Source organism: Ruditapes philippinarum, unplaced genomic scaffold (assembly GCF_026571515.1).
Source record: "Ruditapes philippinarum isolate M1 unplaced genomic scaffold, ASM2657151v2 ctg5501_1_1_1_1, whole genome shotgun sequence".
Classification (NCBI taxonomy): domain Eukaryota; kingdom Metazoa; phylum Mollusca; class Bivalvia; order Venerida; family Veneridae; genus Ruditapes; species Ruditapes philippinarum.
The window spans coordinates 80,671-106,260 of NW_026863450.1; the positions used below are offsets into that span (position 1 = coordinate 80,671).

The 25,590-nt window shown below is 30.1% G+C and overlaps 1 protein-coding gene across 1 annotated transcript; it reads left to right on the forward strand.

Annotated features, from left to right (window-relative positions):
- Window positions 1-299: 299 nt before the first annotated feature.
- Window positions 300-20,916, forward strand: LOC132722123 (uncharacterized). Its single transcript, XM_060706557.1, has 13 exons — window positions 300-314; window positions 677-718; window positions 970-1,049; window positions 2,768-2,874; window positions 5,831-5,922; window positions 6,642-6,805; window positions 7,805-7,933; window positions 8,595-8,757; window positions 8,888-9,205; window positions 9,873-10,072; window positions 19,432-19,606; window positions 20,407-20,622; window positions 20,900-20,916. Exons 1-13 carry the CDS (start codon window positions 308-310, stop codon window positions 20,914-20,916), a joined length of 1,710 nt encoding a protein of 569 aa, XP_060562540.1. The 5' UTR covers window positions 300-307.
- Window positions 20,917-25,590: the final 4,674 nt, after the last annotated feature.

The window sequence follows — 25,590 nt, forward strand, 5'->3', positions numbered from 1 at the left end:
ATCAAACATATAGTTTAATTGCTGACAGATTTTAATAGATATAAATAGACGAGATGATACATTATGAACATAAAAGTTTTGACCCATCGATCAGCCGTTGCATACTTCTCCACAGACTGTTTCTATAACGCTATTTATGAATAGTCTAAAGTTTGATATAAATTGAAAAACGGGTATGGGCAAACCTGTATGTGATATGTTTTTCACCATAATTTGAAACGAAAATATATTCATGATTTACATACTATCGGTTCAAAAGTATTTTTTATTGTTTCCAGTCCAAAACTTTGATTATGAAACGTATGGTATGACAGGTATGTCGTTATCTTATACATCGTGCTTAAAGTATTTTCAGTATCACATGATTTAATATTGTCAGATATCAAGCACCATTATCAAATCTTAAATATAAGCTCTCTTTTGAACTATTATTTTCAGAGTAAATAAAGTATTACCTTTGCAATCATCCATTCTGTGTAGTATTTTGATAAAGATAATTATCCAGACATTTCAGATCAGATCAAAACAATATGATGCAAAAAAATATTATACTACAGAATACTGTTATGGTAATTATAATAAAAAATAAGACACTATTAAGATTCATAATTCAAATCATTTATATATATCATCTTTAATCTTGCTAAGCATAGCCATTCTTGTTTTTGAATTGCAGAGTTGATTCTAAATCAACAAACCCTCTACGAACTGCATCAAGGTAAGATTTCATCTTCATGTCTTGAAGACATACATGATTTTTTTTCAGGTGTTATAACATGTGTAACGGTCCTTATATGTGTTACTGAACTTTAATCCAATACCAATCTTTATTCTGAGATTTTGACGAAATAAGCACAGGCTGTAAAAATACTCATAAAGTTCTAATAGAAGTGTGTTTCCTTTTATAGGCACATTTAGCATAATGTCAGATCGAAAACTGTATGTAAAGTGTTGTTTGATTTATTTCAGATATAGATTTTGAATGGTATTACATTGACTGTCTGCGTTTACTTGAGGTAGTTATGATTGACATCAAGTCTACAAATTTGGTGAGTATGTTTTATATACTAACTATAGCCAATGCAATATGTTTGAATACCTGTTTTTTCTGACAAGGCCCAAACCTTTTTGTTAGACGGCCACTTTCAAGATTCGTTATATCCCTCTTATTGAAGATGAATTGATTAAAATAATATTGGATAAGTTCGTTTGTTAATGTGCCACATTCTCCGTGACAAATTTTATAACCATTAAGATACAAAGCTGCCGATACATTTTCAAGTATGTAGTTATACATACCATTTAAACAGTTATTTAAAATTTCATTAAAAAGTGCAAAAATGGCGTTTAACTATTATATAAATGCCGTAACAACGATGGGGAAGCTACCTATGTCAAGCGGCCTTATCGACTTCAAATTATTTTGATGAACTATCCACGACAATCAAAACGCTGAAAGTGGTGTTATCCAAAGACTGGTCGAAAAATATAATATTGGAATATTACATTGCAAGTTCCCTGTTGAATTCAATGTTGGCGGGCTTCATTTTTCTATTTGACTAAGCCTATCGTCCATATATTTCCTATTTTAGGTGTAAAAAGCAAAATCCAGAGGTAAATCGGGGATAAGACACCAGTCAGAAAATTAACTACTGAATAAGTAACACACAAGTCAATTAATAAAGGCTGATTTTAATACGTAAACGTATTAAAATATGTTTAGCATCGGGGACATTGACCTCAGTGTCGTACTGTTCGATTACTCCATACTAGATGACATCCTAAAGTATTAAAACAATTCAGTTATCTTCACTTGTTAATTTATCTTCTTTAAAAATAAAAACAACATACGAGGCATGTACCGCGCGTGTTATGTTGAATTTGTCTATATTAATTCTGTGAACGAAAAAAAAAACGGCCGTTGATGACGAAAATATCACAAAATGATATGCTGTATTTAGCGTTAATTCACTCCTTCAGCAGATCGTAAGATTTTTCTCTAAAATAAATGCAAACCAATTTCCCATATATTTGTTTCCCTCTGGCTTTCTGACCACTGTCTTGTTTATGATCATGACACTTGTAAGCAAGTGCTGGCGATACATTACTAAATGTATCTGTATGGTCGATTTCGTCAATAGAGATTCGCACAAAACTTTGTAATTGTTCGCTGCGCAAATCACATTTTTGTTAACGTGTGAATTTGGTCAAATTAAATGACGTCAGCAGACTAGGCGACGTTTACGAGATATTAAGCAACCCAACATCATATATTTATAAAGAATTAAAGAGGTATAACATGCACGTGCTCTGGGAAGTTTCAAATGCACGTTTATATTATGATATTTTTAAGAATTGTGTATCTAATCCTATGTTGAAGTTAGTGAATGGTAAAAAAATTAAATAGATTTAAGGACTTTTCTTCATATATATTGTGTGCAAACTGTGTGATTTTACCTTATTTATAAAGACCATTTAGACTATAGAACCGTAAAACGTAGCTTTTAACAATAATAATAAAACAACACCTTCATTTTGATATAAGGATTTTTTACACTTGCTCTGACATTCAGTAAATTGTTAAATGAAATAACAACGAAAAAACTCGTGTGCAGAAGGTTAAAGCACCGAATGAAGAAAATAAAAATAAAGATCAATGTTTTGAAATTCATAGAACCTTAATGCATTTAACATTTATTAGTCTGTTGATTGCATAATGTTTAAAGTCTTATTCAATCAGATATGAAACAGGAATGATATTATTCAGGGAGATACATATTTTAAATGTTTTGTCAATGATGTTCCTGGGAATTTTGAGGACTCTTCGGTTTGTAACACAGAAACTACCACTCTTCCTGGAAAAGTATACCTAAGGTAATTTCTATCTTACTTTATTGGTAAAAATGACACCATTCATTTCATGTTTGTATACATCATAGGCACGTTTTATCTTTATTAGACATTTAACTTAAAGTTTTAAGACTTACAGGCTAATTTTAAAACGTTTTCATTAGTTCATTTCAACAGAGCGTGATATTACATCATGATGATACTCTTTGGCAGTTCACAAAATGTAACAAGGACACACAAGATGGCTGACACTCTTGTAATCAATCAATCCTTTTTACAATCAATCCTTGTCGTCAAAAGCACTTGCAATGTAACCTGGAAGGATACACGTGACCTAAACATACATTAAATCAACTGATTACTAAATAATCAAAAAAATTATTCACAAGTATATATCAAATAGGCTTAGTAACAGAACTATCGATATATTATTAGCACGCCTAGTCATTCAAGTATCTTGTGGTCTAAATACCAAGTGCATGCTTGTAAATATTTCATTCAATTTACATGTCAAACCTGAAATCATTATAAGCATAGACCAAATAAGACCACAACATGTAAAGTCGCCAGCATATGGTGCTAATCACAATCCACTACATTATATGTTTTATCTCTTCAACGTGTATTGTTAAGTCTACAAGTTAAAAATAGAAATATAGTGCAGAGAAGAAATATACTCGAAATACGTACTTAGTTTATTTTACCTGGAGTTTACCATTTCAATTTCATGTACACAAAATTTGCAAATACAAACACTCTTAAAATGCAGAAGAAAAAACAAAATAAACAGATGCAATACTCATTCCCACAGAAACTCATATAATACAACCAATACAAAGCATAAGTTACAAAATAAATATTAACCAATAAAAATGAAATAAGCTTTTAAATTTATTTAAAACCTCAAACACACTAAGTTTGATAAAGATTTAAGTAAAAATTTAAAATAGAAATATATTTTAGTGAAAATCTGGAGGCCGGTTTTACTAATGTGTATGATAAAAGAAAGTAATAATATAGTCTGTTTCGTTTCTAAAAGAAATATGTCAGAAAAGATGAAATGTCTCTATAATAATTTTTTGGCAGCTGTTGGGAATATGCATTTGAAAAAAGAGAAAACAGAGAATATCTTAGATTGAGAATGACTTCTCATTCAAAAACCCTGTTCAAACAAATACCTTTATAACAATGTGAGAGCCATTAGGCTTATAATCCTTAAACTCGGTGTTAATTTTGATTGTCATGTTAGGAGGTGTTTTGAAAATGCTCACAATTACTTTTGACCTTCAATAAGATTTATAATTCGTAAAAACAAACAATTGTTCAGAATTATAATTTCGAAAAATTTAAAAGAATTAATATTTCGTTAAGACGAATAAAATATTTTGTAATTACGAATTAATATTTCGTAATAACGAATAAATAGTTCGTAAAAATGAATTTATATTTCGTAATAACGAATAAATATTTCGGTAAAACGAATTAAGTCCTGGGAAAAAGTATGGAAATAGTCAATGTTTTGTCACTGATATATCTACTGTATTACAGTGATGAATACAGCATACATCATTACCATAGTGTAATTAAGGATGTATTTGATATTATGACTATAATAGTACCAAATGTTTCATCTAAGAAACAATATGTTTATCTATGATTTGGAGTTTTGATGCATATGAATTAACCACGAATACTGTAGGCATTAAAACAACAATTTGCTGTTAACCGGTCAGACGATTTTATTTTTGATAAGAGCAACACAAAATATAATTTACAGTATTTTAAACGGATATTATTTCCTCTGCCGATATTCGAATTGTGCAGTACTATTTTCACTTATTCAAGCATACGAATCATACCTGATTGTTTTGATTTTTATTACGGTGACCGATAAATTTATATTAATTCTCCACCCATGTCACTTGAAAATATGTCATTATGGCACCGCTATGAATAAGTACTATTTCACTTATTCAAGCATACGAATCATATCTGATTGTTTTGATTTTTATTACGGTGACCGATAAATTTATATTAATTCTCCACCCATGTCACTTGAAAATATGTCATTATGGCACCGCTATGAATAATTGTGTACTTAGACTGACGTCAATTCCAGCTCGTGAATTGCTGTAGATTTTTTTAATATAAGTCAATTTAGCTGATATGGTTAAAACCTGTCGCGTAATTGTATGCTTGGTGTAGTTTTGGCGTCATTATAAGAACGGAAATTATTAAGGCTCCGTCTAACCATCCTAGTGGTATTAGAAAAAAACAGTTCCATTTACATGTAATCCACAATCTATTCTATTTGACAGCTTAACACTGGTAACGTTTTCTTTGTGTTAAAGAACAAAGTCAGGAGTCATGTTAAAATTGTGGTTTCCGCCAAGTGATATTTGAGAAATCATTGTTCAAATATGACAAGTTTCATACGCATGATTTTCGTCGCAAGCCTAATTGCTGCTGTATTTAAACTTCATTGTGCGATGCTTTTCCTTGTGAAATCAATCAAAGTGTTCATATACTTGATGAAGGAAGATTGCATATTTTCCATAGAAGTGTGTTGGCATGTTATCAGAGATATTTAAGATATGACATCTATCAAAATGACAGCTCCATTAACCAAAATGATATCATCAACTTTTAAAACCACAGCACCATATATTAAAACCACAGAGCAGTCTAGCAATATATATGAAGCAATTGTAGCCTAGATATGAACGGATGTAAGAGTCAACAAATTGTCTATTGTTATATACCTTTGAATAAGAGATCGTAAAATCCCTTTAAATATCTTTAAAATACACTTTTTAACTATTTTGATTTATCTGACAAGGTGTATTGTTCTTTTTTTAATAAGGGATCGTAACCTCTCTTTAAATATCTTTAAAATACGCTTCTTAACTATATTCTTCTATATTGTCTTTGTATTCTATGGATATTGAACTTAAATGTAAATTGAACTATTAAATTGCAGGAGAACACGAGGTCGCTTTTTTACATTTGGATTGAAGGCAGACATAACAGGAAACATGTCATTTCAGGTGTACATATCGAGTATAGAAGCACGTAAGTAATCTCCACGAAGCTTAATAGAATAAACTCTGAAAAATAGTTAATAATTCACCAATTATAATTTCTACAAATTCGATAAAAATTAGTATTTTAACATGTAAACTAAAACATAGCAAAATATCCATAAAGCTGCTGACTTGTTGAGATTATTTTTAATATTTGAATATTCTTATATGAGAATAAACTATTATTAAGTTTATTTTAGTTTTACGAAATTCAGTCTAGTTTAGTTCGATCTTTTTGGAAGCTTTTTGGAAGCTATAACTGTATTGAAACAATCTGGATACCGTTCCTGGAACCAACCAGTACTTAACAACGAGTGTTTAGTTTCTTGCTAACAGACACTTCTTGCGAGGTTCGACCCGTGCAGTCAGCATTTCTTACATTGCCAGTCTGGTGTGGCAAAGCCGCCGATGAGTTATTTGTTTTCTATTACGTTTTCAATTACTGATTGAAAAGCCTTTTGGCAATATGATATTCTTAGACTTAGAAACCTCAAAGAATACTGGTTACTTCTACTATAATATGGAACACCGGCGTTATTATGGAATCTGAATATATCACTTGAATGTCATTTTGCAATCAATACTCGATTTTCAATGATCTTTCATTAATTATACATTACAAATCATTATTTTACCGGTTGCAAACCTTTTTACGATATGTTTGAATTTGTATTTGTTTGTGTAAGACTTTAGATGCTTTGTCTGTAGAAAATGGTGAGCCATGTTTTGAAAGTATTGAAATAGACGACAAACAGGTACCAAACACTCAGATCACTGTTTCTTCTGGAACCACAGAACAAATATCTACAAATACAAACACTATTTTTACTGGTTGGATTCATGATGCTACAGATCTGAGACCTTGGATTTTGGTTTGTATAATTCATGTCAAGATGAATTCTCTCATAAAAGAAAAACGATAATACATTCATCAATACTTTAACGAGTATTTTCAAAGAGTATTTTTTTTTGCATGTAAGTATTAAAACATTTTAACATTTTCAATTTGGAAGCATTGAGAAACCATTCTTCCCGCATCTTTACTTGACTAGAAAAAATAGATTTCTTATCTTTGTATACATGTAAGTAAAATTATAAGTCATTAAGTGTTTGTCAGTATCTTATCTATACTGGAGCTATTTCTTTTATGTGTATGCATATGAATAATAGTAATCCAGATTGGCATGGCAATTTGTATCCTCTATTAAAAGAAAAGGTTTTACTTTACTTTTTCCAACTTATTGATTTAGTAAAACGTGTCTTTCTGTGAAGTTTAAGGATAATAAATATTTTAGTTATACTAGCTTATAACATGTAGGGAAAATTCATGTAGGAAGGAATTGTTATAAATATGTTATCTATATAATAAAATCTCTTTCCGGTTTTGATAATAAGGAGATGATTGGTGGAAATATCGCAAATATCTGGGGTTTTTTTTTAGAAAAATTAAGATCTGTGCAGATGTTAAAAGTTCTAACTTTATAATTTTAGTGATTCTATTTCATAATGAGCGTGTATGAGATTTCAAAACACGTCACAACTTTTTAAACAAACTTGAAACATTTTAAACTTGTTCATCGCAGTACTTTTTACAAACGTTAGACAATAATTAAACATTGTTACGGTTGAATGCACACTCTTCATAGCTCGAAGTACAATCAAGGTGATCGCTTCTTTGGCTCAGTTGTCTAAAGTGTGTAAGCACGAGGTAATGTGTTTGAACAATTGGTATTTTTCTGATGTATTTGCACCATTCTTCTGCGACTTAAAAAAGTGAGTACATTCGTATTGTTCAGATACCTTATTTGTAAATTAAAGATAATTCAGACACATTTCAACAATTTAAGTACAAATAATCTTTATCAATTTAGGTGGATTTAATTGATGTTACAACAATAGAAGGAGTTGGTGTTTACGTTTCGAAAGACTGTGACATGTGGACCACTTTCAGTTTTTATTTCGGCAACAATAAGGATACATTACAGGCATACAAAGACATGGTATACTCGTTTGTCTAAAAATATCTAAAAAACAAAAACAAACCAACAAAACATAAGTATACATTTTAAAGCAGCATGCCTCCCGATCCATAGTAACTTTCATGAAACTAAAAAATGTTTTTTTTTTAAAGAAACTTAGTATCAAGTGTACTAAGGAAGTATTTTACACATAGAAAACAGCACTTAAAATCTACGAAAAATTCCAATAATTAGATCAGAATATGCAGAAATAGTCCTTACTGCGATAGCAACACAGGAAAGATTAAACTTGCCACTTATTGGCAGTATTATGTAGTATGTAATGTTACATCAATTGCTTGACGTTTGCATTGTTAGATAACAATAGTAATATTACTTCAATTCAAGCGATTGTGTCCTTTGTTCTTTTGTTTGGATGTAATACATGTGTACATCACAACACACATACACCCTTTAACTTTATATTTTAGCCCTACTTATAAAGTTTAAGAAATTCTTATTGCAGTTCTGATAGTTTATCTTGGTATTTATATTTATAGACTGGTTTTAAACTTAATAAATCAGAAATATTGCATTATTAAAACCAAGCCGTTGTCAAAAAGAATGTTGATACGTACAATTAACTCGAAGAATGAAACAAAATAAATGTAGAAACACGTGTATTGGTGGTTCATTATTTCAGGAATTTAGAATATTCCCACCTGAAAACTTTTGGAAAAGAAATCAAGTGTTCATTCTGCCGAGACCAATCAATGGAAGATACGCAAAGTTCAAACATTCATTTGAAAAGCCAACAAGCAAATCAAGATGTTTAAATTTCAAGTTGTTTGGCTGTAAACTGACACGTAAGTTAACAATTAAGGAATGTATGTTTGTTTCGTATTAACCATTGATAGATTGTAACAAAGTGCGAGTAAAGAAATTCTTTAATTATTAATATATTTGTTATGATATATATTATCTCTCATTCAACAGGTATAACTGACATCAGCAGCATCGAATCATCTGAAATGCTACCTCTCGAATATGAATTGTTATCTGGAGATTCAACTGTCTTGAATACGAATCTTACAAGATGTATCGAACTTTGTAGTATTCAGAAAAGTTGTAGTGTTGCCAGTTTTAAAACTTTGTCTTACAAAACTATAGAAGAGGATAACGAACATCATGGACCAAATGGATCAATCGAACCAGTCGGAATGTGTAATCACTACATGTATAGTCCTTTTGGATTATGGAAAAGTAAGAAGATTACCGATGATGGACAATGTTTCGCCAAACTACAAAACATTGGTATGTTAACATTTCGTAATAAAGTCTTTTTTCAACAGTACAGCTATTTTTTTCATACGCTTATGAGGTATAAGTATAAGAGCATAGCTTCTTGTAAAATACAGGTGTGACCTAGATAATTCAGCATGAAATATCAGTGTTATAATTACCAGAACTGTATTACTGGTATTAGAATTGATTTTTGCATATTTTAGATCTTAGTTAATGATTTCAACATGAGCCTTATGAATGAAAAAGTTGTGAACACAATTTGAATAAATGTTTCCTAACAATTTCTTCCCATTATTGAAGCAAGTTTAGTATAAATGTAATCTACGTTTTATTTTTAAAAATATACTGTATAACTATTTGGACTGATCAGAATATACTGTATGAAATTCCGAATTAAAGTAGTTCACAATTTAAGAATTTTGCTCAAGTTGCGGTCAAATTTTACAAATTTTACTTTTCCTTCGATTGCTTGATTCCGGCTTCTTTCCATTATAGGTTATAAAGACAAATACTAAAACTTATGTTCTCCATTTAATGTAATACATTGGACCTTTATGCTTTGCTAAACTTGTCTTAAGATTGTCTTTATTATGCAAGTCATGAGAAATCCTATCAATCAGGCATATGAGCCTCCATATAAGCTTATTTTTAGGCTATGTTTTTATATTTTACACAGGAATAATGATGTCGTTCCCGAGAGCTAAACGCAAAGATGGATTGTTCTTTGGTCACGTACAATACGTAGAAAAAGACTCCATTATTACGTCCTTAAGTTACCCATTCAGGACAATTTTGGACAGTGATCTACAGTGGATTGTAAACTTCAAACCAAATCAATTTGCCAAATTGGTTTTCACAAACGTCTCTTTATCAGAGGTATGCATGCATTTATTATACAAAATAAGGTGCTATCTTTGACACAGTAAGCCCTCGCAAGCATTTTTTTTATTAATAAGCAAGATCCCTAGACTTTGTAAAAGATGAGTACATGTAGCTATTTTGTACAGTTAATAAGGCACGAATGAATAAATGGTGTTCAGCCTATCATCAAAGTATTTGAGTGTTTCCAAATATCTCGTCAGCCACTTTGTTAATCTCAAATCAGAGGTAATGTTTTTACGTTTTTTAAGGGTTTTTATCAAACTGAATATTAATAAGTTATTTTTAATGCTTATAATCGTTTCCTTAGTTCTTACCAAAGGTTATATTTACTGTATTATACTTTTTATTTAGGACAATAGACCGTTGCGTTTTCTATCAGCAGTCGCCTTTTTTAAATGATTCCTTCAAAAGCTTCTAAAATCTAATATTGCTCAAATATAAAACCAGTCTAAGATTTTCAAAATGGCGGCGCCAACTACATTATGAATATTCTTATACATGTTAGCCTTAGACATATATTTATTATTGATTTTTTTTAATTTCAACTAAGGCACGTAAGAGCGCTACAGCTCCCCTTAGGCAGCATATCGTCTTTTCGCGTATAATCACTATAACTTAACCCTTAAATTTAGTGCAAAATGAAAACACTAACACGGTTCTGTTTTAAAGTCAATGATTTGAATGGAAAAATTCGTTTGTTGTATTATGTAACTGAAATTCTTAAGACTGGCCAATTTTATTGATTTATTATGTTATTTCGAACTGAAAAGAACACATTTACAAGGTTGAATGAAGTTGACGTCTACTAGACAATTTATCAAAATTGGTTTAAATAGTTTTCCTGGTCTGATGCAGACTCCTGTGGTAACGACTACTTGATAAATGTAACTAAAATGGTATTAAAAAAGGTGTTTAATGATTCGTGTTCTTCAGACGTTTCTTATGATACCTTACTGGTTCAGTTACATTTAGCAAATTAGAATATGATTTATATGTTGCGGGGGAATTTAAAATTATTTCGCCCCCACCCACTTTATGCTTTTGATTGTTCGTCTAGACTTTAATAATAAAGAAAGTAATGTATAATTCTTCTTCTTACGACTTTGTTGTTGTTAAGAGTTTGTATGCAGCTACGTTACGGGAGAGTGAATTAAGTCATCTAAAATGGGGAGATTCATATAAATATGTTGAAACAGCAATTTAATCAAGTCATGTTAACAAAAAATCTAAAACTGTAAAGAGCAGATCAGATACTGAAAAAAAAAAAGATTTTTGTAGTCATTTTTTAGAAATATTTAATTTTAGAATGAAAACAGAATCCCCTTATATTTATGTTATTAAGGACATTGTTTGATTAACACAACTTATTTGTGCAGCATGTTGTATTAAAGTCCTGAGCGTCCAAGCTCTTGTCCGTATTCCTCACTAAACTTTATGATGGATTTGATCAAATAAAAAGAAATATGAACATTGATTACAATATTGTGGATCATTAAAACAAAATAAAAATCATCATGTTAATGCTTTTGATAATTCAATTATTGAACATATTGTTTGTATGCATTCAGTTTGATATGTAACATTTGTAACGTCAAAAAATATAATTGTCTATTTTTTATGAAGTTTATCATGGGAAGGTATGTCAACCAAGTCTTTAAAATTATAAAGGTTGCATAATACAGGCTAATGATAATTCTGATGTTTCCACGCTAAGTTTATATTATAGGGATTTGATAGCTTGTGATTTTTTGAAAAAAGGTTCTCCTATTGGTATTGTTGTATAAGTTTTTATTCCCCTTGATTTTTGAAAAATATATTAATCATTCTGGAGCTAATGATTATCCAAATAAGATTTATAAATAATTTGTAATGAAAGTGCTGGTTTTTGTTTTCAAGGTCCTTTGGAAAAAAACTTTTACTTCATAGTCAATAGTCTGTTTCATAAAAATATACTGATGTAAAACTGATTATTCTAGATTTGAATTTGCACAAAGGTCACGCTGTGAATGATTTCTATTGTGAACGATTTTGTGAATTTGTTGATTTAGATTTTCCTCGAATTCAGGATTTTAATCACTTTATAAGTTACTGGCAATGACAATATGCACCTTTTTTTCGGAAAAAACATTTTGTGATATTGTTCTCAAAGATTTGTCAAAGAGTTACAAATGCAATAGACTTTCTTTATGTTTTAATTTGTTGTCTATTTAACTCAATTATCTTGAGTCTTAAATGAATGTTGTTATAATGAACCAGTTGATAAATCTTGACCAGCTTCAGAAGTAATGACTTTCTTTAGTGTACTGTTCAACACAAAATCTAGGACTTTGGAGGTTACGTCCGAATGTATGCGCTCAGAGGCACTTACAACCCGACACTTACAGTTTTCAGTATAAATAGGTTATGTGTGGACAGAGTTTGTTCAAATTTTGACTATACAAATTTCACCATATCAGATTTACTACTTAAATTATATTTACAATTCAATAATATTTACAGTCATTTAGTTATTTTTTTAGTCTTTTTGCCAATGAATTGTAAATAAAATTCTAAGCAATACACATTATATGTTGAATAGTCTTTGGATCAAAAGTTGAACAAAATCCGTCCGCAAATAATCAATTTCTACCGAAAAAATAAGTATTGGGCTATAAGTGCCTCTGAGTGTAGAAAAAATGAAATTTTGCTTTTAATATGGTTATTTATACGATAGGCAATACTCGGAAACATACAATCTCTTATTTGAAAATTTAATTGTGTGGCTTTTCGAGTACGACCAAGCAGGTGTTTATCATTCTATTAGCAGACTCAAAAAATTTTATAATTATCCTCCTCATGTCCAGGATTTTCTTCAATTAAAAAGATATCCTTTTGTTGCTTGATTTTTGCATGAATATAATAGAGTTTCTATCTTTAAAAATATAGGCTGCAGAGTACAGGCTAATGATAATACTGATGTTTTGAGACGCATGTTTGGTTCATATTATAGGGATTTGATAGCTTACGGTCTTTTGAAAAATAGTTTTCCTATACTAAGTTTTGTTGTAAAGGTTTTCATTTTGATTACATTGATTCGTTGTAATATAAGAATCATTTTAGTGCTAAGGATAATCCAAATGAGATTTATAGATATTTGTAAAGTGCTGGTTTTGTATTCTAAGTTGCATATATCTTGCTTGATAAAAACTTTTTTTCAACGGAAGTTTATCTTACAAATAGTATTTTTAAACTGATATATTTATATTCAAATTTCCCTTGAGATATTTGAAATATTTTTTGATAGCTAGTCTTGAGTAACTTTGCATTATTCTTACTTCAAGACTTTGGTCTACATCAAATGTATGGAATTAATTGTCTTTTTTGCTGTGTTTAAGTTTAGAATCCTAGCAATGTTAGATTTTCAATTCTGCAACACGGTTTGAGAAAATACATTTTTTCCTGCCATAGCTTCATGTGAAATAAGAGCCGATCATTTTTCTAGTTTGGAAACTCGCATCTCTGATTGGTTGGCTCGTTGGTATCAGCACAATAAAGGATGTTTAAAGTTTAAAAAAAAGGTTTTAATTAGATAATATAATTGCGAGGTGTTACAAAATGATTTTTGTTTTGTTAATGTTGTTTTGTTTATTTCGGTCTCTGATTTGTTTTGCAGATCTACAACTAAAGACACCAAATTTAGATTTAAAATTGTTTAATATTACAGCATATGCATCTATGAGAATCATTTATATTATTTTGTATGTATCTAGATTGATGTTGTTACCCGCAACTACTGAGATTATTTAATTACATTCTCAATTTCTCGGTCATTCATTTCAAACTGTATCTAGTATTTGCAACTATTTAAATGGTGTTGAAAGTATACATCAGTTACTAGGATTATTTTTGAATGAAATTAATACTTTTTGGTTACAATTCACCCTGCATGGAATTTACAAAATGAAAGGTCAAAATTAAAACTATACTTCTCTTTTTTCTTACCAAAATTTGTTGGCCTTTAAACGCTTTTGTATGGTGGTCAGCTTGTCTTTGTTTTGAAGAAGAAAAAACAACAAGAAGAAACGAACAACAAAATATAGAGGTATTGTTACAGTCATGTCGGCGTTGCTTTGCCGATGCCATCCGCAAACTTGTACCTTGGTTAGAACTGTTTGAGATATTGGTTATTGTCTTCCTTCTTGGCCATTTTAACCATTGGGACGAGACCTTTAACTTAATTAGACTAACCTTTATCTTCATTCATAAATGACCTTGACTGTCAATGTAAAATGTCTATATTTTGTTTTATTTTGCTGTTTTTCTTATGAGTGGCTATAACTTATTATGCGCCTGAAATAATTCCGGCATATATTGCTATGCACATGGTTGTTCGTACGTCCGTATGTTAGCAGGTGTTCTAGTCCGGTCTGTATTTTGGAACTGGGAAAAAAAAATGAAACTAATCAGCAGAAATGATAACCATAATGAGAAGATTTACAAAGCGTAGCTTTGATTTTTCTCAGGTCAAGGTCAAGGTCACACTTATTCGCATTTTCCGCGCTTTTTCTTTTAAATCGATAGTATGAAATCAAATTTATTGTGCAGAAATATTCATATTACTATGATGATGTGCAGAGCGCAGTTTTGTACTACCGCATGTCAAGGTCAAGGTCACACTTCAAACTCCTTATATTAGTGTATATATTACAATGGGAGATTACAATGTATGAATTTATTAATATGTTTCCTCCTAATATATATTAACCTTCCTTTATTTTTCCAAAATCTATTACTTTGTAATGTTTGTTTTTTTATTAAACGTTATATTTTTAGATTTGTTTATATATATAGTTACCTTCCTTTATTTTCCAAAATCTGCTACTTTATAATGTTTATTTTTGTTTTGTTTTTGTTGTTGTTTTTGTATTAAGATTTTTTTTCTGTTAAGACTATAATAAATATTGAGCTTTTATAGGTTTATATGATTAAATTATTTGTAAATGAGACAATCTCATTAATTGAATCTGATGTTTCTTAAGATATTTTAATTCACTAAATAGCAATAAGCTGTAAACGAGGCATATAAAATGTCAATTTTTTAGGAAATTTATCAAAACTTTGGACATGAATACAGTTTTGCTATATTGTGGGCAGTCTCTATCTAATTAAAAGACTGATATATGTTCATAGGAAGTTTAGCCCACTGCATTTTTGAATTGCTGAAATTCAAAAGCTTATAATCATAGAAGGTCATTATTTATTGTCATTTGCCCAAATATATTACATTTATTATACGCTTAGATATATTGCATGATGCATCCATTGTTGACTTCTACAAAATTTATATAAATCATGCTCCTGGGGTCAATATTGGTCCTGTACCAGGGGTCACGCTAATAGAAAAACTTATTTTCATATGTATTTTTATTTAAAGGTCTCAGTTAATTGGCATTAGAACCCTGATATTTTTTTAACAATCATTTCACTTACATTAAAACTTGGCTGTGCCCAATGGGTACGTGGGGATGGGTAGGTCTAGCACAGTTTATATGTACACAGAATTATATAGTTAACATGTTTTAAAAGTCTTTTCCTCCAACATTCAACATGCAGAGCATAGATTTTTAGCATGTATCACCACTTTGTATAAGTAGAATTATCAGTTTTGTGATGGATGTTTGTGAATCGTTGTTATAGATGTAAAGGGAGATGAAAAGTCGAAACTTTTTTGTAAGCATAGCATTTTGATTTTTTATGATTTTCTAGGCATAATAGTTTGGGCCCATAATACATTTCATATGTTACTTTAAATTTTAATCATTTAAAAAACCAACAATATTGTTGTTCACAGTCAGTATATAAACTCGTTGACAATTGCATGGAGATTAATTATCACCACTCTGCTTCAAAATTAGCTTTATAAGAGCATAACTGGTGGCATGTCTGGAGTCTGTACTCCACAAAGGAAAACTGTGACGTATAAAATTGTCACTTAGTATTCATGTGACAAGAGCATAGCTCTTTGGCATGTATCAATATAGATCAAATTATTAATAATTGAAAAAATGTTTTGAACAAATGTTATAAATGGGTATCCTCGATGTTAAACAACTTTGCATTCGGTCATATATTGCCACGCATATGAATTGCTCATGTTTTTTAATTGGATTTCTTTACATTTCATCAAAATAAGCATTTAGGATAAGCCTTTAAGTTAATCAGACAGACCATGACCTTCACTCATTAATGGCCTTGCCTTGAATAACATTTATTGATTTTAATTTAGTTTTAGCTGTAACTAGCTAATACTTAGTTATTAAAAATGAATTGACTTCATATTAGAGAATTATTATAGAATTCTTTTGGATAAGTCTACAATTCTGTTAAACTAAAATTGACCATGACGTTTTTAATTTGACTTTAAATGTTTCATATTTATTATCGATAATTGACTGGAACTTGGTAAAAAACTAAATGTTTGGCATTAATACTTTGTCAAAACAACATTTTGGACAGGACCTTCTGAAATGTTGTACTGACTTTGACCTTAAAATGACCCTGACAGTCAGGTCAAATGAGTAAATGTTGGATAACTTGTCATAATGTTATAATTTATGCGGACAAAACAAAAATTGCCACAAAATTCTTGTTATTTCTAGTAACAGGCTATAACTTTGTTGTTAAAGAATGAATTAACTTTTTAAAACACAACATTATGTAGGTCAGGACCGTCATGTTTAATAAACAGACTCAAATTGACTTTGACTCATGTATGACATTGATCTCGATGGTGAATACTGAAAATTGCTTCAATCAGGTGTTATTTGGTAATTAGACAATGGATTATTTTCATACTTGGACAAACAAACTGTCGGAAAAGACTTTTTGAAAGGTTAACCTGACCATGACCTTGAGATTAAAATGGCCATGATTGTCAATGTCAATTTATTGAATTTTGGTTAAGTTGTCAAAATTGTGTTATTTATATACGGATTTGATTCATAAGAAGACAATACAACATTTGTGACTTATCAGAAAAGTTTAATTACTTAGATATGATATTGACCTTTAAAAGACATTGATCATGAAATGATTGAATTTGGATTATATTTATTCATGGAAAGTATTCATACTCGGACAAAACATCAAGTGAGACTAGACAAACTATTAATAAGGAAAAACGGAAAAGGGAAACAAATTCTTAATTGTTTGAGAAAAAAAATGTTCAAACGATTATTTGTTTGCATAACGAAAAAGTAAAAAAAAGTCAACCGTTGCCCCAGCCAGGCGAAGTCTCTTTCTTTTGTTTGCTACTAGCACACAAATCAAATGTGGTTCCTTCTACACTTGAAGAAGGAAAGAGTACATCTATAGACAACATGTTTCAGAGATTTGAAGTACTCAATTTAGTTATAGAATTTCTCAATGTCAAGTGGATCTTAGATCTGTTTTAATCATATAACATGTTTGTGTAAAAATGATGTAACTTGACGTGGTTTAATGGATGATATTCTTCCGGCTGATAATAATTTCCAATGATTGTCATCAATCTTCTGCTAGCATTTTTGTGTCTGCTATTATTCCTTGTCCTATAGATTTTGATTTAACTAAAATTTAACAATTAATTGATATTATGACATTCTAGAAATAAATCTTTTATTAGAACTTCTAAGTATTTTTTTAGTTCTTGAATTCCCCATCGTGAGTATTGTGCAAAAAAGGATAGTGGTTTACAGCTTAATCTTAAAGGTTTTATGAGCTTATAGGATATCATAAACACTATTACACACTTAAGAAATTTGTGTGGGAACGGTGCATATTGTCTAGAAGCTGAAAATTTCATGTATATTGAAATCTTTAGTTTGCATTTAAGTTGATTTTTTTTTATTAAAATCGTCAAATTGTTCGTGTTTCTGTTGAAATTTGGTGACTGTCATTATGTCTTTCCGTTAGACATGTAGTTTCTCGGGAAAGGCTTAATCTTGCAAGTTGGTAATGGCCAGCATTAAAATTGATTTGCTGCGGAGGATATAAAGAAACCTGTTAATGGGATTATTCTATTGTATTTATTTCTGCTTTAGGTGTAAAGTTGCTGTACAGCTTTTTAATTGTATTTTATGTTAACGTGAACAATGTATTAAATGATTTATATGCTTAAGGTTTATGCCAGAAACACACTGTTTCACACGAAAGACTCATTCTTGCAAGCTGATACTGATCTTTCTTGCAGGTTATGCTACTAAGGAGGTATAAAGGAAGCCTCTTAGTAGATTTGTATGTTTTTCGATACTTGTATTTGTTATAGTTTTGTTTGTTTTTCATGGCCATGGGTTTGTAGTGGGTTGTGCGTAATGGTGAATTTGAACACTGTTATGGTTATTTTGCTAACATATGGATAGATACAATTATTTTGATTGTATTTGTTGATGCCAAACTTTCATATTTGTTCTGAATAAATGTGCTTATATGAATGTGACACACGTGATCTCTGGTATACATTATAATATTCTTTAAATAAATCAAAATACTCTAGTTCATTCAAATATTTTTTTGTTTATTTTTAACTACAAATAGTTTAATTGTAGGGTTGAATTAAGTTGACCTTTATAAATCTTTTTTCATACTTTGATTTTAGTTTCTGGTTTACGTAGGCCATTTACAGCTTTCTATTGGTTGCCTGTATCTTTGGCGTTAAACATTTTAGACTTTTCCGCCACTGAACTATAAGTCCATTCTGTATTTGGTTGACACATGGACAATACTTCTAATTCATAGACTGAATTATGGTGTATTCATCAGTAGTCTAAAAATGCAAACCTAGAGAAGCTTTTTTCATTAAATTATTGGTTTTTGGTTGTTTGTTATTTCGTTGCATAAAAAGAAATCAAATTACTAATATCCTACTGTTACGAGTTTATTAGTCCAAAGGAGTAGTAAAAATTGAAGATAAGAAAAAAATGCCTCAAATGGTAAAGAGGTCCAGTTATAAACTGTTAATTGACGAATGCGTAGATGAAGAGCAGGAATTAGTACGGACAGAAGAGCATGTGTTTATATGTGATGCATGTGAACTATAGTATACGAAAAAAATATTTCTTATACATTTTGAATAAAATTTCACTTTTTTCACGTTTTTTTTTTTTTTCAAATGAAAATTTAAGATTTTTTTAAGCATTCATAAGATAAAACTTTTATCCGTTACTATCTCTTGCCATGATTACCTTTGAAATTAAAAACATTTCTTATCTTCATTTTCGTCAAAAATGTTTACCATATCTGAATATGTTCTGAAGTTCCATTATGGCATGATAGTTTATAGCTGATGTACTCACTTTGTTTCAGAGTTTTAATATAACATTGAATTTTTCTCGCAGTGTGCACTCGTTGTTAAAACATCGCACATTGACAACAAAGAATTTATCATTGGTGACGATTTCAACAACGAAATATTCGTTATAGAAACAAACAAAAGCTTGCTATTTTTAACAACCATTCTGAAAACAGTATGGCCGCCAGTAATAAAATACCGGGCAATCATTACTGCTGAAGGTATACATTAATATAATTGTATATAACAGTAAATATTTCAATTTCATTTTGATTGAAATTAAACATGATAACCTTGCAGTTTTGTTATCTTATAAAACTTTTGCATAGTTTATTTTTCAATTTTTTTATCTTATTTATACAGTATGAACTACACCAAGTGTAATGGCATATTTTTTTAAATCTAAAAATAAGGTGTAAAATGTTAGGCATGCTACCGATTGGTCCTTTTCAAGTACCACCTTGATTTCTAAAGTCATTTCTACACCTTTTGTAAATTGCGTTATTTTTTTTTGTTAATTTGCTACATCTTATTGAATGTGTTTCGGACAAAGCATGACCGTTATGAACACAGATAAACAACATATGTGTGCTTCTATAAGAAAAATATGTCAATAAAAAATTTAAGTTTGTAACGTCTTTTCGAACTATATGTTTGTTTCCTATTTGTGTATCTACCAAATGAAAGATGGCGGGTTTGCCCGTTTTCAAGTCATTTAATCATAGAATGCTTATCTTAGATCTGATGAAAATTGTTATTTTACAAAATATTTTTACATACAGTACGAAAAGAAAACCTTATAGATATTACATTTTGACCGATTTTCTTGTGTTTAATATATAAATAACGATAACCTTTCTTACAACCCATTGCGCTTAAAATCCAATTCTAACTAACTCGTGTTCTGTTCTATTATTATACATTTAATTATACAAAGTTTACCATGCCAATGTCATAGTGTGAAAATGTTTATTAATTATTATTGTCATTAAGAATACATGGCATAAATATTTCATTCAAGAAACCCCAGCCTGTCTTTCAATCGATTCACTTAGCCAATCTAGAAGAACTAAAAGACGAAAGGAAATTTGCACTGAGCCAACCATGATCCTTACGTCTCTTTCGGCTTTGAATCTGTGTCAGCATTGTGAAGAAGTGTTCACAATTCAAGCCGGAAAACATCAAAGCATTGATCTAACCTTCATATCTATTGAACCAACTTGTGCATATTTTGATTGTAAGTATATTCAAATCTTTAACAACTTCAGATAAATTTTAATTCTAGAAATAATAAACTCGAGCTTATATAATGTCATTTGACGGATTCCTTGAGGTATATATTGTAATGTAATGATACTGTTGACACCTGACAATCATATGTGTCGGATATTTATTTGACTTGGCACTTTCATTATCCGCCACATGCACGTAGCAATGATTTCGTCGATTCAGCAATGGGGAAAATTTTATTCTTGCTTTGGTTATTTTTTTGTAACAAATTGCAATGTTTACAGATTCTCATATAAAATAGCTTTTCTGATGTTTAATATGTCATTGAGCTTTTAAGAATTGAAATAAACGTTTAATTTAACTATATTTTTATCGTTTTTTATTAACCTGATGAATTGCATGTCAATTACCCAATCCTCATTCTTATGTCGGGAACCAAATTTGAACAGGGAACCAAAGCTAAGGGTATAATTAATCGCAATTTCTTTTATTACCGTAATGCATTTTTCAGTCGACTGTTGCCCACTCATATTTAAAAGTCATTTTAGAAAGAACATCTGCAATGTACAAAAAAAATGATAATACGTATCAACTTAAATTTTACAAGTAAAAAGGGATTGATTCGAAGATTTATTATGCAGTGTGCAAACGTCTAATTATGCCTAAGTCAGAGGCATTTCTTGACAATATAGGCTAGGTTGATTTTGGTATTTTTATGGCGATTTACACTGCGAAAAATATAATTTATGGATATACGGAAGTGCACGAAATTCCGTATACGGTAATCCGTTCACTCGTAATAAACGGGGACTTTGATGTACGAAGTCCGTATTTTACATCTATACGGAATTTTTATAACAAGTCTGTATATATCTAAAATTCGAAATTCTGTATTCTTGCAAATACGAATTACGTATATTTAAATAACAAATGAAGGTTTACTTCTAAATTGCCTATTTGCTAAAAGAGGAAAGAAAAAGTATGTTCTAACATAAGTCAGACATTTGACAAAATGACATAAAAAAGGAAAGCTTTAACTCAATGTAATATTTCAGGGATGTATTAACACGTCAATTGCAAATTGATGGTCTGTGCACAAAGCATGTAAAACATCCATATATCCACATAGTCTGTAGCATATAGACAAAAACCGAAAATGTATATTGAACTATATTTTTTTATAACACTCGGTTTGCATTTAGACCATATTCGATATGGTTTACACTCGTGTATTTACCATCACAATTTCATCATATATCATGTCTTTAGTTCCATGTAGATCTTGTTTGTCATATTTTAGTACTCTACTGTTCAAAGTAAATTCTACCATAATTTTGGCTATACAGCAATAAATTAACATTTGCGGTTGATGATTAGATAGTACATGTGCTGTCTCCTATTTTGCGTTTACGGTGAATCATGTTATTTTGTATTTTTTCATATTTATAATATTTTAAAATGATAAGCCAAATAAGAGAAATTAATAAAAGTGAAATCGTGATGTCAAAATATGAATTAATGAAATTGAAATCATGAATCTGTGACGTATAAACCAATCTGAACGTTGAAATAGTGAAATCGTAAAAGTTAGAATTGTGAAATCACGAAGATGTAATCGGAAACTCGTGAGGTTGATATGTCCCCACCGGTATTTCGAATACAATAGTTATTTGTCGTTGTTTCGTCATTCGCAGATTAAAGAAATGATGTCATAGTTATTAAAATAACACAATAAACTGCAAGCTAAAAACCTTTATATTGTTTTCAATTCAAGCCAACACACACCGTTTTTTCATTAGCATACTTGCAAAATGTTTTGCGATTTGCAGCTCTCATTTTTGTGGTAATTTCTGAGTAATCTGTCCCGTGTAACAAAGCATCTGTTATTACATTCTTGCAGATTATTCATTAGACCTCGTCATCACGGATGTTGATCGTAAGATCAAAATAAATTGTTATTACTTAGAGTTTTACAAGAAATACAAATCAAAATGGACTGAGATTGATATTCAAATACAAAATAACAGGCTCCCTTACGGATTTAGGATACATTATAAAATGTCGAACCATTCTCTTCAAAGATATTCTACATATACTTTAGTGGATGAGAGTAATGTTCCAAGGAACTTATCAGGTATGTAAGATAAATTAAATATACTTGTTTATAGAGGATTTGTTTTTATCTATACAAAACATGCTTATTTATCGGTTTTTAACGGAAATCTTCTTACTTTTTTGACGACAGATAGTTATGTACATGGCAAATATCTGATGTGATGTAATTTCCTTTTTTTCGCGGTTGAAATAATAGTTAAAATTTAAAATTGATCAAAATGATTAACGCATTTATTTAAAAACAATTCTACCCCACATGTCGTTCTAATAGTATCTTTTTTTACATATTTCTTTACAAAACGGTGCTATTAAATATTGCATAAAAGTTCAATTCAATTATTGTTTAATTGAACATGATTTTTTTTCTTCAATTTAAGCTTGTTCAATGGTTTTTCGAAAATGCTACACGGTATTCGCAAAAATCGGCAGCAGCTGGGATAGTGCAAACCGTCATTGCCATAATGGCAATGAACATCTTGTGACAATTGCATCAAGAAAAGAAATGAATTATGTCCAATACTTACTTCGAAGTTTAGCGTTTCGGATGCCCTTGTTTGATATAAGCTACGCTGATGATCCATATTCGAATGGAGCACTTATTGGTAACTTTTTCACTTAAAACGTGCTGTTATCATGTTATTATCTATTTGTTTTCCTTTTCAACTCTAAGTGTGTGTGCGGATGCGATTGTGTGTATGCGCGCGCGTGTGTTTGCGCGTGCGCGTGAGTTATATTCTATTATACGCTGATTATCCAAGGTGGAATGGAGCCCACATTGGTAACTTCTTCACATTATGTCAGGATTGTTGGACTGTTACTTAAATGCTAAATTTACAAAATTCCTGTCTTAGTTTTCATAGGACATTTACTATTGTTGCAATGAAAACTTAAAATGAATTGGTTGAACGTAAATTTATTTATTTTTCAATTTAAAGCAGCGTCATTAGATGTTCTATGTTAAATAGAATCTGCAGATTTTGTTAATCCTCACTGTCCTAACTTTAATCTCATGTATATGACTACATGTGTCACAAAAACAAACAAATGTAATACATTCTGATGATTGGAAATTAATATTCTGGTATTAGATATATTGAAACATTTTAAGCCTTCTTCACGTATCTATAGTAATAGGTGAATTACGCAAAATACGAAAACGGTATTATGACAAACAAAAATGATAAAAAATTTGTATTTCATTTTTAAAATATGAAAATCATTGGGAAATACCTAAGCATTCCAAAAAATGACAACTAATTAGCGGAAGGGAAAATAATACATACTGCATGCTGATAGATTCGAAAAAAACAATGAAATCGTACACTCGAACCTAACTACTTAAGCCTCTCATCGTACTGTTCGCGGTCAAATTTAATATCATATAACGCAAAGCATGAAAATGCATACTCGAAATCAGGGGCAAATGAATCAACATGGTGTTTGCTTTTGATATCCATTCACAATAAACTGTCCATATAGAATAAAAAAAAACTTTATAAAAACGTTTATTAGTTTTAAATCAGACATATGATATTTTTGTATCTGTAAAATACTTTGCCTTTTCTTAAGGTTTACGGCGTGTAGAGGACAAGCAAATGAGAATGAATTTCATATGGATAAATAACAAAAACGTAACTTACAGTGCTTGGTAATATTTTTGTCATAGATAAACCCAGTTTTGAACCCCAATAACTTTATGTCTCCAACTGTTTATACCCTGAACATTATAAGTAAATTACTGACAATTCGAGCTATTTCATCTATGTACTTGTTATGTAAACACTGTTTCCATATAAACATGGAAAACAAAATATGAGTTGTGTAATTTTGTTCTGGGGCCGTATTCACAACTGATTTTAAGTTATTTCTTAAGTTAAAACAGAAGTTGAAAAAAAAATTGTAGCTAAGAATTTTTTTATTTTGACCTTAAGTCATATTCAAAAACTTGCTTAAGTAAAACTTGGCCAAAATTTTTCTATTAAATTTAAGAAATATCTTATTCAGTAAATAATTCACTTCAAAAAATTCTTAAGTCGGTTGCTAATAAAAGTGCTTTTCCGTTACTAAAAATTGTAATGGAAGTGCTCTTCAGTGTCTAAAATTAGAACAGGGTGTTTATACGCTGTCAAATCAAGATAAAAACATGTCAAAGTACAATATAAAACTAAAAGATGTAGATTATGTGGAAGGGATGGAAACATGAAATGAAAATCTATATCTAAGAAAACTATATTAAGTTTTATAGTCTAAAAAGGAAATGGAAATTGATACTTTTTTGTCAAGGTCATGGCCTATATATATATGTGTGTGTGTGTATTGGCAAAAACCAATAGCACATATAAGATGATTGAACTTCAGGTAGTACGCTAGCCATGACATCACTTGAATCTTAATGGATAAAAAAATGGAGGCCTCAATGAAGTGACTTGCAAAGATCATGGACTAAAATTTTCATAAATAAGTTTATGAAGCAAACGGTAAAGGTAGAACTTGTAAATGCATGGAAAGTTGAACCTAGTACAGACATATGGTTGCAATTTGATTAATTTGCATTGAAATATGGCAATAAAATTTCTTTTCAAATAATACAAAAGAAGGTGGTTAAATAATATGTCATGCTTTTCAGCTTGTGTGCTTCTACATCCTTGTAAACAAGGTTTTTATTCTTTATTATCTATTCCCTTTTAATTGCATCATCAAATGTGAAAACTACATGAACATTTTTTTTTTAAATCACAAATATATGTTAGAACAAAATATATATTTAGAAGGTGTGACCGAGTATATAGCCAACGCTTTCCATTTTTGACATTATGATAGGGCTTTCACTGCAGAGTGTGTTTTATACATACTGAAAGCT

Excerpts from the sequence above, each read along its gene's own strand:
- LOC132722123 (XM_060706557.1), top strand. Across the intron at positions 8,758-8,887 it reads GTTTGGCTGTAAACTGACAC|GTATAACTGACATCAGCAGC; the intron begins GTAAGTTAACAA and ends CTCATTCAACAG. Across the intron at positions 10,073-19,431 it reads CAAACGTCTCTTTATCAGAG|TGTGCACTCGTTGTTAAAAC; the intron begins GTATGCATGCAT and ends TTTTTCTCGCAG.